Below are 12,090 nucleotides of genomic sequence, written 5' to 3' on the forward strand. Positions count from 1 at the left end.
CGCTGCAATCAGTTTCGTTCCAATTTGCTATTAGTAGCGTAAAGAAAAAAAAGAAATGATTTTGAAGTCAACACTTTATTTTTGTATGCGTCCATACATCATGCGTTTTTTAGTTTTAATTTAGTTTTACTTACAATACATTTTTTTTTGTTTCCAAATAGACATTAGTTGTGTAAAAAAAATATTATTATATATGTACATATACATATTTTGATTTCTATTATACATATATAAAATATCTCGTTGGTCTATGCATGCGTGCGCGCCGTAGACGTTCTTACTTACTTTTATCTAAACTAACCTTAAGCGCTTAAGTATAGTGTGTATGTATTATATATTATTATATATAAGTTTATAAACGATTTTTTTTGAACGTTCATTTGCAAAAATATCATTTTGTCGCTGCAAGCTGCTTAGTGCGCCTAGCATTCGAAACGCGCCCACTTCTATGCCATTTTGCCGTTAATAATTTGTACCTTAAATTAAACTGAATATACATATATACAATCCTTATGCATTATATATCGATATAATTGTGCATATTTTGTTCATTGCATTACCTTCTTTTTTTAGACAAATTATTTTTATTAATAAAATTACAATTACAAATATTGTATTTACAAAACCAAAAAAAAAAAATTATAAAAATGCATTTTCGAACTTAAAAAATTAATACATAATTTAAATTTCGAACTCCAAACATGAATAATTTAAATTTACATTTTACTGCAACTTTAAGTAAATTTTAATATTTCTTTTAGTTCTAAATTTTAATGACTTTGGTTTTTAAATGGCTTCTGATTGAATTTTTTAACGATTTTTTCATTGAATTAAATACTAAAACTTTCTAGAAATGTTGAAAATAACATTTTTTCGCTTAAAAATGTAAAAAATAGTTTACTTCGATTGAAAATATAAAAAAATATTTTTTTTTCGTCTTAAAATATAAAAATTAAATATTTTTCTTTCTTTAAAAAATTTAAAAATAATTTTTTCGTCTTAAAATATAAAAAAAATATTTTTCTTTCTTTAAAAAATTTAAAAATAATTTTTTTTCGCTTAAAAATAAAGAAAAACAATATTTTTCTTTCGTTTAAAATTTTTCAAAATATATTTTTTTCTTGCTTAAAAATATATAAAGAATATTTTTTTTCGTTAAAAAATGTAAAAAATATTTTACTTCAATTGAAAGTATAAAAAAATATATTTTTTCGTCCTAAAGTTTAAAGAAAAAAATTTTCGTTTAAAAATTTAAAAATATTTTTCTTTCGTTTAAAAATATAAACAAAAATATTTTTCTTTCGTTTAAAAATTTTTAAAATAGTTTTTTTTTTGCATAAATATTTTTAATTCGTTTAAAATTGCAAAATAAAAATTCGTTGAAATATTTACAAAACTACTTTTTTATCGTTTGAACTTTAAAAAGTATTTCTTTTTGCTTTTAAAAATATGTTAAAACAATTTTCGTTCATAATTGTCAATTTCTTCTCTTTTAAGATTTTCAAAAAAAAAAATTAAATTATTTTTCTTTTAAGATTAAAAAAATTTCGTTTAGAATTAATTATAATAATAAATTTTTTGATTTAAAATTTTCAAAAAATATTTTGTATAAACAACTAAAAAATATTATTTTTTGATTTAAAAACATTTTTTTTTAACTTTTTGCCATGTCAACTTTAAATGTTGTGTATATACAACAAAAGAATACATTTTTTATGATGAGAAGTATAATTTTAGCTATAAATTTTTAGACTACATTTTACATTTTTTTTTCAAAAATGTAATGCAAATATGTTGATAAACATATATATTTAACAAAATCAAAGCAAATATGTATATCAGAAGCATTTCCTATAAAAAATCATACCAATTTACTAATGTAAAAAATAATAATTTTGAATGCAAGAGATTAGTACATAACTGTAAAGAACCGTAAACTCGTTGGAAGCGGCATATTTCTCAAAAATTAAATTAAACGAAAATTTAGGGAACAAACGATGGCATTGCGCGCGCGCTGCAGTGGCTAAAACAAGTTGCAACACAAACAAGAACAACAACAACAACAATGCAAAGTAACTAAAATTATGTAACAACAATATCAGTAAACAACAGTGTGCTGTCTTAGCTCGAACTTAACGTAACATAGTGTCTCGCTTACGTTAAATGTGTGTGTTTACAGACAAACAAAAAAAAACATTGTGCAAAACCAACAACAAACAGCAGTAAAAATAATTGAATTTAATTGCAAACCACAAACGTTTAGGCCACCCACACTCACACACACACACACACATAAACACATACCTTTACATGCATGATGAAAATTAACTACATTTAAGTAAATAATTAATTCGCAACTAATGTTACTTAGCAACTATGTACATACAAACAAATCGAAAAATAAGAAAGCAAATGCAAAAACAACAACAACAACAATGTATAGATACATCAAATCAAATTTTAGATGTAAAACAGTCAAAATATTTTTTTCGCTCGCTCTCGATAATAGCAATAAATATGTAGATGATGATGATGCTGTGTATGTATGTATGTATGTACGTGTGTTGATGCTATTAGAGGATAGCTAACATGTAAAACTAATTAATTATATTATTATTAATATACATACACATGCATATAGATTACTGCAGTAAAAATGGCAGTGATTTGTTTCTTTTGAAATACATATGTACATACAAATGTGCGCCAAATCCTCTTTAAAACATTTTTGAATTCTTTCACAAAAAAACCTCCCACAAGCAGCCACACACGCATATGCACGCATACACACACATACACTCATACAGAGAACTATACAAGTCTACAAGCGAACATTTATATATTATATAAATATATATATATTAATTATATATAGTCTAGTTAAATAGTGCGAAAGTCGAAAGTATGATGATATTTGCAAATGATAACAAAAACAAAACACTAAAACTAAAAAAAGATCGTTGAAGCATATGTGAAATTTGTAATTTTACTTATATATAAATATAAATACATATATATATATATACATATACATATAAAAAGCATTACATATTAATAATAATATAAATATTAGTTCGTGTAATTTAAACAATTTTTATTTAACGTAACTTAAAAAGAAACACACAAAAAAAAACAAAAACCATTGTATAAAAATGTAAAATTAATATGAATGAAAATACGCTAGAAAATATTCAAAGAAAACAAATTACCAAGTAAAGCGTAACAAAAAAAACAATAAAAGTTTTGAAAAATCGCCTAATTATTTTAGGTATACGTAAAAACTAAATGCGGTCTTTCATTTTTCATATTGTCAGAGAAATAGTTTAGAGTATGAGGTGTGTTCAAAAAATAACGGGAATTTTTAAAAAATTGGCAATAACACTCTTCAAACCAATGAAATTTAAAAATTCCCGTTATTTTTTTCAAACACAAATATATTTATTTGCTTGTAGATGATCGAACATTCGTTAACTTATAGCTTACTGCGTCGACTTCGCTGCAAATACCTTAAACGGTCTTTGAATTCGTCCGAATTTCTCGAGATCAGCGACAATGGTACCTAATAAGCGAGACTCCCGGATTAGGAGCTCAATTTGGAGATTCCACAACTGGTTAAATAGACAAGCGCTGCAAATAGGTTAGTCGTCAGAATAACTTTTTACTTTTTTACTATGCCCGGATGTACATAATTAATTCCGAGGAGTGATTTTATCAGTCCTATTAAGGGGCTAAACCAGTGTGACATTTTCATAAAATCGATTTTTTTATTTCTTGCTTACTCGATAGTTTATACTTTCAAAAATATCCTGTGAAAGCGGTAAGATCGTATCGGTATTATAAATAGTTTTTGAATGGCAGCATTCTAAAGAGCGACCGCTCGCAGGCATAAGCCTATATAGTCGAAACTTTAAACGCGGTTTTCTCGAAACGACTTTTCTCAAAATTGCTGACATCCTAATTCAACGATACATTGACCGATCGACTTCAAATTTAAACTGAGTATTCTTGAATATGTTTACTATACAATGACCTACGATCTTTTTGATTGTTTGAAAATTTTCAATATGGCATTTAAAAATCTAAATAAACGAATTTTTTTTCAGAACTACGCCATTTTGTCAATTTTTGATAATTTACAAAAATCATAGGTCATTGTATAGGAAATATATTTAACGTTAATATCCTTTTAGAATTTTTTTGTTTCTGCTACTCATTCGGACGGAATCATGTCAGCAGTTGGGGAACTTTTTTTGGTGCTAGCATATAACTCCGTTATTTTTCAATATTTTTGTAAAACAAAAAAACAATTTGAAATGTAGCTGAAAATATACCTATTATGTACATGTGCATGTGCAATTTTCCATAGGTTACACTGGTATAACCCCTTAAAGCTGAAGGTTTTCAATATGTCACTGACTACTCTTAAAATGTCTGATATATGTTATGTTATGATGGTAAATCTCAAATCTGTTCCCATTAGTCTCGGTAGATCTTTTGTGATTCCTCTTAGGCTATAAGGATCAGGTGACTGCGCATGTGCTAGTGACTAATCAGCGCTTGCCCAGCTCAGCCGCAACCAAACCTGCCCAGTAATAAACAAAACAAAAAAAACGTTAACTTCGGCCGTACTGAAGCTAATATACCCTTCACAGGTGCATTTCTTTTAGTAACTATGTGTTTAAGCAAATCTAAAGACGTAAGAAAAAGTAAGTAAAAAAAGAAAACATTTTACTAATTCTTTTTAGCCGGGTTGTTTGCTAGAAACATTAAGGGTATATAGTTAACCGATCTGAACAATTTCTTCGGAGATTATATTATTACCTTAAGCAGTAATCCATGTCAAATTTCGTGAAGATACCACGTCAAATGCGAAAATTTTCCATACAAGCCATTGATACCGATCGTTCGGTTTGTATGGCAGCTATATGCTATAGTGAACCGATCTGAACAATTTTTTCGGAGATTAAATTATTTCTATGAACAATAACTCACACCAAATTTCGTGAAGATATGCGGAAGTTATTCATACAAGCCCTTGATTCCAATCGTTCAGTTTGTTTGACGGCTATATGATATAGTGGTCCGATATCGGCAGTTCCGACAAATGAGCAGCTTCTTGAAGAGAAAATAACATCTGCAAAATTTCAAAACGATATCTTAAAAACTAAAGGACTAGTTAGTATATATACTGACAGACGGACATGGCTAAATCGACTCAGTTCAACATACTGAACTAAGACCAGTGAAAAAGCAGAACGATGTCACTGATTGTAAAGGTAGGCATTTCTTAACTTCTTCCTTTATTCGATGGCAATTCTCCGAAATTTTTAAAATGAAACAAGCCATTTAGCAAGGAAACTTTCCCTATTTTTCAGAATCTCGGCATCTGGAACATTTTTCAAACTTCGGCCTGATGTTATAAACCGTTGACTGCCTTGTAGTGTGTTTAAAAATAAATTAGATGTACCTTAACGACTTTTCTCGCTCTCGTCACCCATCCCTTTCTCAACTTCTTCTATTTCTCATTTCCTTACACATTAAACATTCCTCCATTCTAGCTAATAGCGAATTTGAACATAACCTAAGCTCTCTTTATTTAATAAAAAAATAGAGAGAAATTATGGGTAATGAGAATGTAAAATTTATTTTGGGGATATTGCCTCGAACAATCAATTCTCATGTGCAAATGGATATAATATTACTTTCAATAATATGTGTGGAATAAAACTACTGCTAACATTTAAATTACAGCGCTACAACGACGTCATCAACCGTTAACACCGAAACCACTCAATTGTGCTATCGGCCATACAATATCCTCTATCCAGTCAATGTACGCCGAAACACGCGAATAAATACTCGGCGGTGCGCCACCACAAGCTTGTCCAAACGACGTTATACCCACCACATACGAGTAGGTGATGTCGCGATCCACCTTCAAGATCAGCGGTCCACCGGAGTCACCCTGTAAGAAATTTGTTGGTTGAAGTATGGAACATTTATGATACGAATATTGGCTCACCTGACACGTGTCGCGTCGATTTTCTTGATCCCCCGCGCAGATTTGTGTATTCGCCAAGCCCTGCTGCAATATATTCTCATCGGGCATGTAGTAGCGTTGACAAACATCGCTCGGCACAAGGAATATGACGGCCTTATGTAAGACATTTGAGTTTGCGCCAGCTGAAAGTATTTAAGAAAATCAAATTGCTGCAATTTAAGTAATTCTTAAGAGGTCTCGGATACCAAATTGTGTATGTCCATAACCGAGCGCTGTCACATTATTATGAGGCACATCATACTGGGTCCACAAGCAGGCAGGTTTCGCTCTGTGAACAAGAACAGAAAGATAATTAAATGGATGGGACTATAGATAATTAGACTAAGCACACAGTGGAGAGAGGAAACCAAGACATAAAACCGGACGTTCGAATATATTCACACTTTGTGCTCTTATCACTTATCTGCCACCATCGCTACTTCGACTTCGGTCCACTATGTGCTTAGCCTCAAATATCTCGCTTGCATATATTTTTACAACCTCGTATCCTGCGCAAGTTCCAACAGCGCAATGTCATTGTAAGAAGAGCCACTTTGATAGCTGGGATGTACTATGATCCGTTTAATCGGTATGTTGGGTGTTCTCGAATCGGTAAGATTAGTGCCACCAATGCGAACCACTGTTGGTGATTGTCTGGTAAATGTAATTGAAAGTCAAAATGTCTGAAGGTGTTCTCACTTCAAGTACTTACCCTCCCAAACCGGTACAATGCGCTGCAGTTAAGACGAACCTCGGTGATATCAAAACACCGGCACAGTAAAAGAAAGCGCTACTTCTATCCGTATTCGATATCCAACCCACGGCGGCCTGTCAAATGCATAAATTACATTTTTTACGAATAAACATTTTCATTTCTGATTACCATGTAGGGGAATTCATTGGGCGCTGCTGGTTGTCCGTTCACAACGGTTGTGTAAAAGGTGCCATGTTGGGATTCACATTCTGTGGGAAAATACCAGTTCAATAAATACTTGCTTACATACAGACATAGATACATATGTATATGAAAATTGAATTCAATTGCGGTTGTTGATGAAATAACCTCAATTTCTTGTTTCTTTATAAGCAAGATACAAAATAAAATAGTTTAGACTGTTCTCTGATGGGTGTAGGGCTCACACTACATTTATAAACCTTTTGGGTAAGCTCAATATGTCTGCCCTTGGCTTAAGTGTGATCTTCAGCCTTTAGTTGCAACATCAACATCAACAGAATGGGGTGTCGTTCTGGAAATTATGGAGAATTATGGAAATAATGGAGTGAACTGAGCTTCAAATCCGCATATCTGGTTCTTAAGTCTTATATATTATTCTTAATAATATCCAAACCAATATCAACTGAAGAAGCTGAATGTTTTCGTCGTCTGGCGGACATTCGACATTTGAACTCATCCTAGATCTTGAAAATAGTAGGGGAATCTCGGCAAGTCATCCCGCATATATTCCATGAATAAAATGAAACGTCTTTGAGCTGACGAGAGCCATCGTCGTCAACACCGTTATAAAAAGCGCATTGCATTTTACACTCGTTAAGAAAGTATGTAGTTCATGGGGCAACACTTGTCAGCATACAACCAATTGAATCTAATTATGCGCATTTAAATAAGACAATTATTTTATTGCACGCTGTGATAGGGATCAGTGCAATTAAAGTGGAAAATACGGAGAAATGGGAATGCATTTCGCAATTGCACTCAAGATGGCCGTAGCAAGAGCACACGTTATGATATTTCAGTAAATTTAATTATTTTGTTTATTTCGCTTTGTTTTCTTCTGCATATTCTAATGCAATTATAAATCAGTAGAGTTCAAAGGTTGTCATAATGTGTAGATGGCTTTGAAGTGTTCTCGAAACAACGAGATTTCTCAGAGGTCAGTCTGATGTATACAATCCAAGACGGTCTGTTGTCTAAAGGCGATTATTGAGCGATTACTTTAAAATTCGACTACTCGTTTGTTTTTAGTCGAGAACTATTTTAAGAATGTAATGATAACATGGACAAGTGAGGCCAAATTGCATCTGGTTAATTTTTTGTTAAACTGGGAAGCACTTAAAATAGGAGAGTCTCACAGTGAAGGAATAAATCACAAGCTTTATAGATGATTTTGGTTCCAGACCGACTTGGATAGGAATGAGAATATTTTGATCAAAGAAATCCCGAAAATATTTGAACTTATGAGGTAATTTTGTGATGATTTTGACAGAAAGGTCGTCTATAGTTCGTTTGACATGATAATTATAAGGAAATAAACTTTCTGGGACAATAAGGTTTAAGTCGCCGACGTCCAATATAGAACCTATTTAAGATCGGGAGTCTATTCCTGATATTTGCAGAGAGTGTATTCTTATATAAAGTTGGCTTTATGGTTTTAAATCTCTGACTGATATTAAGCTGCGATCAACTCCAAGCCTTCGATGATATTTCTAACTAGAAAAAGCCATAAACTGTCCAGAGATGGCACAAACTACCGAAATCTTTCCAAACATTGACGCCCTATATCCTCAAATTCCTTAACTCACCCACTTCACTGCGTCTCTTCACCTGCATGGGCTTCATATAAAGGATCGGCTCCAATATGGGACTTCTTTCGATATCACAACAGACTATATGTTCGAATTTATTGAAGTAACAAGTTTGTGGGCGTATATTTTGATTCTTCCAACGACGCAACGCTGAGCCGCATTCGGCGAGATTTTTGCAAGTGCCACGCACTTTCTTTGCGGCATCCACAAAGCAGGAATTATCATGGCTCTCCACTGGGAAATGGATACCACGCAGAGCATCCTGAGCGAAGGCTAATGGAGAGGTTTTGAAAAACAAAAATTAAATTTTCACACACTCAACTTCACTTGCAACTCACAATTTTCGCAAATGCAACTGGCCAGCAAGACGATTGCAAAAAGCCTACGCCACATTCTTTCTTTCGCTGTCCTCCAGCAATTTCACTTTATTTGAATTAGTACAATTTGTATGCTTGTCTGCGTGTTTGTATGCAAATTTCACTGTTCACCGGTTGCGCAGTCTCAGTGCGTTCACTCGAATACTTTTAGTTGTGACTTGATTCGCGTCTCGACAGCAACTGAAACGGCTTTTGACTCAGCGTCGTTATTTTACTAAGCGCAAATCTTCCTGCCGCACACACGCACTCAAACTCAGGCGTATGTGTTTCAAGAACTGTAGAACTTGCTGTGGTTCTCCGAAAGCCGTAAACTGGATTTGTTGCGTTCTTTTCAATGTCAAGAGCCTTCTTGCCAGCCGCTTATTAGTCGGAAAGTCCCCAGTTGTTGTTGTTGGTTTGACAACTGTTCTGTGGAGAACATCATATGACCGCTTGGTGCTCATGAACTGAGCGGGTTCTGGTTAACTGTCTGCTAAGCGTTGACCGGTTGTAATCTGCTTTTGTTTACACTTTTCTCCAATCAAGTTGGGCGGCATTAAATGTGCGCTGGCAAGAGTCAAAAACTACATATGTGTGTATAAGGTGGCACGCGATCGCTGAGACAACTAAAACAACAACAAAGACACTGTCATCCGCTACTCGTTGATTCATTGACCGGTGGAGGCTTGTGGGCGCTGACTTGCAAACATAAATATTCATGTGGATGTACATTGCAACTTGCCTAGTTTACCAGACGAGTAGGCGCACTACTTTGGGCGGCGGATGTGCATAATTTTACGGCAACATCTCTGTGATACTCCCCGTTGCATATATTTAGCGCACTTGATGTCTGAGAGGTGCATATGTTTCATAGGGTAATCGGTGTCTTTTATGCTTCCTTGGATCCTTCCTTATTGGCTAACTATATTTTCTTATAATTCAAAATCCTATTATGTGGGCTATAATAACAAATCTGCAAGAGGTCGCTGGGTTAAGTAGTATGAAAGTAACGTTCATCGGTTCTATAACGTTTAATTTTTTTGGGTCCCATTTCTAAACATTCAACTGTCGACGAAAAATATCGAACTTCTTATGTGGTCTACGGAAGAATGTCTTCAATGTAAATATTTAGCAACAATTTAAGAAAATCTTTATAAATTTACATGTGGTTTCTTCCAAGTCGAGTTTTAAATTTTGATAGAAAGTCAGTATTATATTAGCATTGTCGCATTTGGAGATGCGCATATATTGTCAAGATGACATGAGTCCAAATTTTGGAGGCATTAACAGAGGTTCATGTTTTGAAAAACTGTTGGTAACAGTAGAGATTGACTGCCCCAGACCACATTTGATTTGATTTTTAGGAAGACAAGTTCAATTGTCTTAGTTTAAACTATTTCGGGCCTTAAGGTAAATATCGAGCAAGACCCAAGAAACATTTAAGGCTTGCTAAATTGAGCGGTTCCAGATATTTGAATGAATTAGATAATGACTCATAATAAATAAATGGGACATCATATATAAGAATAATTTGTCTCTGAGTAGACCCTTTCATGAATCCCAAAAGATTGTTGAAATTTTAAATTTGCAAAAACTTGTTAACTGATATTTAATAGCTTAGACCTAAAATTTATATTGTCTTGAATTAGGATCTCAAGAGCTATGGACTATATATATAATTTTCAAAAAAGTTTCCGACCAGATAATGAAAAAAAAAATGGCATAACAACTTACTACAATTCTGAAATTTTCTAGCCTGCTATACATGTAGAACAACCCTAATACACACATAATACACCACTTTTCTTTGTGTTAATGCATTGCAACATATGGAAATTTCTTGTAGTGCACAAGATAAAACTCTTATTTGTGCTGAAATAAAAGAGTAAGTAGGTGTTTGAAGACAAAGTCTTAAGTTTTCCGTTTTAATGCATATGCACTCTAAATGAGATGCGTTGAAGATGTTGCAAGAATGCGCGGCAACAATTGGAAAGTTTCAATTTTAACCCAAAACAATGGATAATGTGCGGAAGTTACTGTGGAAAAGCAATTTCATTGTTCGTTGGCTAAAAGCTGTTAATGTGAGATAAATACACATTGTTGTTGCAGATACCTACAATAACTGGCATTTCCATGTGTGTAGGATATGTACAAAATGTTTACAAAAGTGCTGTTACACCTTCCGATAATTAGATGTTTTGTAATTACTAACAAAATACTGTAATGAGTATAATGTACATGTTGTGGAGCTATATGCAGAGCTATTTGCTTAACTACTCTATAAAACAATGGCACACATACACACATGTTAAATTGGGAGTTTAAGTCAAAGTCAACAAACTAAATCACATCGTTAGATCACGTGATGTCGAAGGTACATCACATCAACAGATCACATGATATCATTTACACATCACATGATGTTTTAAAATAATATTAATGCAATTTTTTATAAAATCAATTTTAAGAATTAACTTGAAGCATGTCAAGTTGCTTTCAACTGAAACACTGTGCTTTGTCCTACTCATAGAATCCAACAAGTATAAGAGTTATATTTAACGCAGTTGACAGTCCCGTGGGAATCGACACTTCATTCTTGGAAGCATGTGGAGGTTGACTGTTTAATTACACAGTGGTCTAAAGCTGCTCATGTAATTGTAAAATAATACGTATATAGTATCATAATGTTAAGTAAATCTAAATTTACGAATAAATAGTAAATTTTACACCACTGTGCTTAGCCTCAGTCATCTTAAGAACTATCTAAAGCTTTCAGTTTTCCGCATTGTGCAAAGCATCAACATAGATTTCATTAAACTAACGCCTATGTTGTTGTAACGCTTGGCGGCAAAGTGGACATCAATGGTGGATGACGGCAGCGGTGACGCGATGTCTTACGCGAATGCCGGTGATGTTGTTGCTTGATCAGCCATCCACCAAACAAACGTTTTCATTGTTTCTCGTAAATTATACTTGTTGAATGGTGTAAACGTAAAATTAATTGGTTTTCATTTAGATTTTTAGATTTCCATATGCAGAAACCATATTGATAAACTGGAAACATTCAAAATTCTTATCGCCCCTAAATGTAGGCAACGTTTACGAGAATTGATTTTTAACATATAAAATTGTTGTCTGCTCTTAGAGCAG

The 12,090-nt window shown here is 33.1% G+C and overlaps 1 protein-coding gene across 1 annotated transcript; it reads right to left on the minus strand.

Annotated features, from left to right (window-relative positions):
- Positions 1–5,618: 5,618 nt before the first annotated feature.
- LOC105213771 (serine protease snake) lies at positions 5,619–9,157 on the minus strand. Its single transcript, XM_011186823.3, has 8 exons — positions 8,923–9,157; positions 8,582–8,857; positions 6,924–7,003; positions 6,753–6,868; positions 6,542–6,694; positions 6,247–6,329; positions 6,023–6,183; positions 5,619–5,965 (listed from the first exon to the last, which is right to left on the minus strand). The coding sequence occupies exons 1-8, from the start codon at positions 8,975–8,977 to the stop codon at positions 5,768–5,770; spliced, it is 1,122 nt and encodes a 373-aa protein (XP_011185125.2). The 5' UTR covers positions 8,978–9,157; the 3' UTR covers positions 5,619–5,767.
- Between the last annotated feature and the right edge of the window lie 2,933 nt (positions 9,158–12,090).

Source organism: Zeugodacus cucurbitae, chromosome 5, assembly GCF_028554725.1.
Source record: "Zeugodacus cucurbitae isolate PBARC_wt_2022May chromosome 5, idZeuCucr1.2, whole genome shotgun sequence".
In the NCBI taxonomy this organism is placed as follows: Eukaryota; Metazoa; Arthropoda; class Insecta; order Diptera; family Tephritidae; genus Zeugodacus; species Zeugodacus cucurbitae.

What these genes read in the sequence shown, in the direction of transcription:
- LOC105213771 (XM_011186823.3), bottom strand. Translation starts at nt 8,977, where the DNA reads ATGTGGCGTAGGCTTTTTGCAATCGTCTTGCTGGCCAGTTGCATTTGC. An exon ending in CCAATGAATTCCCCTACATG is followed by an intron (nt 6,869 to 6,923) that starts GTAATCAGAAAT and finishes TGCATTTGACAG; the next exon opens with GCCGCCGTGGGTTGGATATC. An exon ending in GAACTTGCGCAGGATACGAG is followed by an intron (nt 6,330 to 6,541) that starts GTTGTAAAAATA and finishes TCTTGTTCACAG; the next exon opens with AGCGAAACCTGCCTGCTTGT.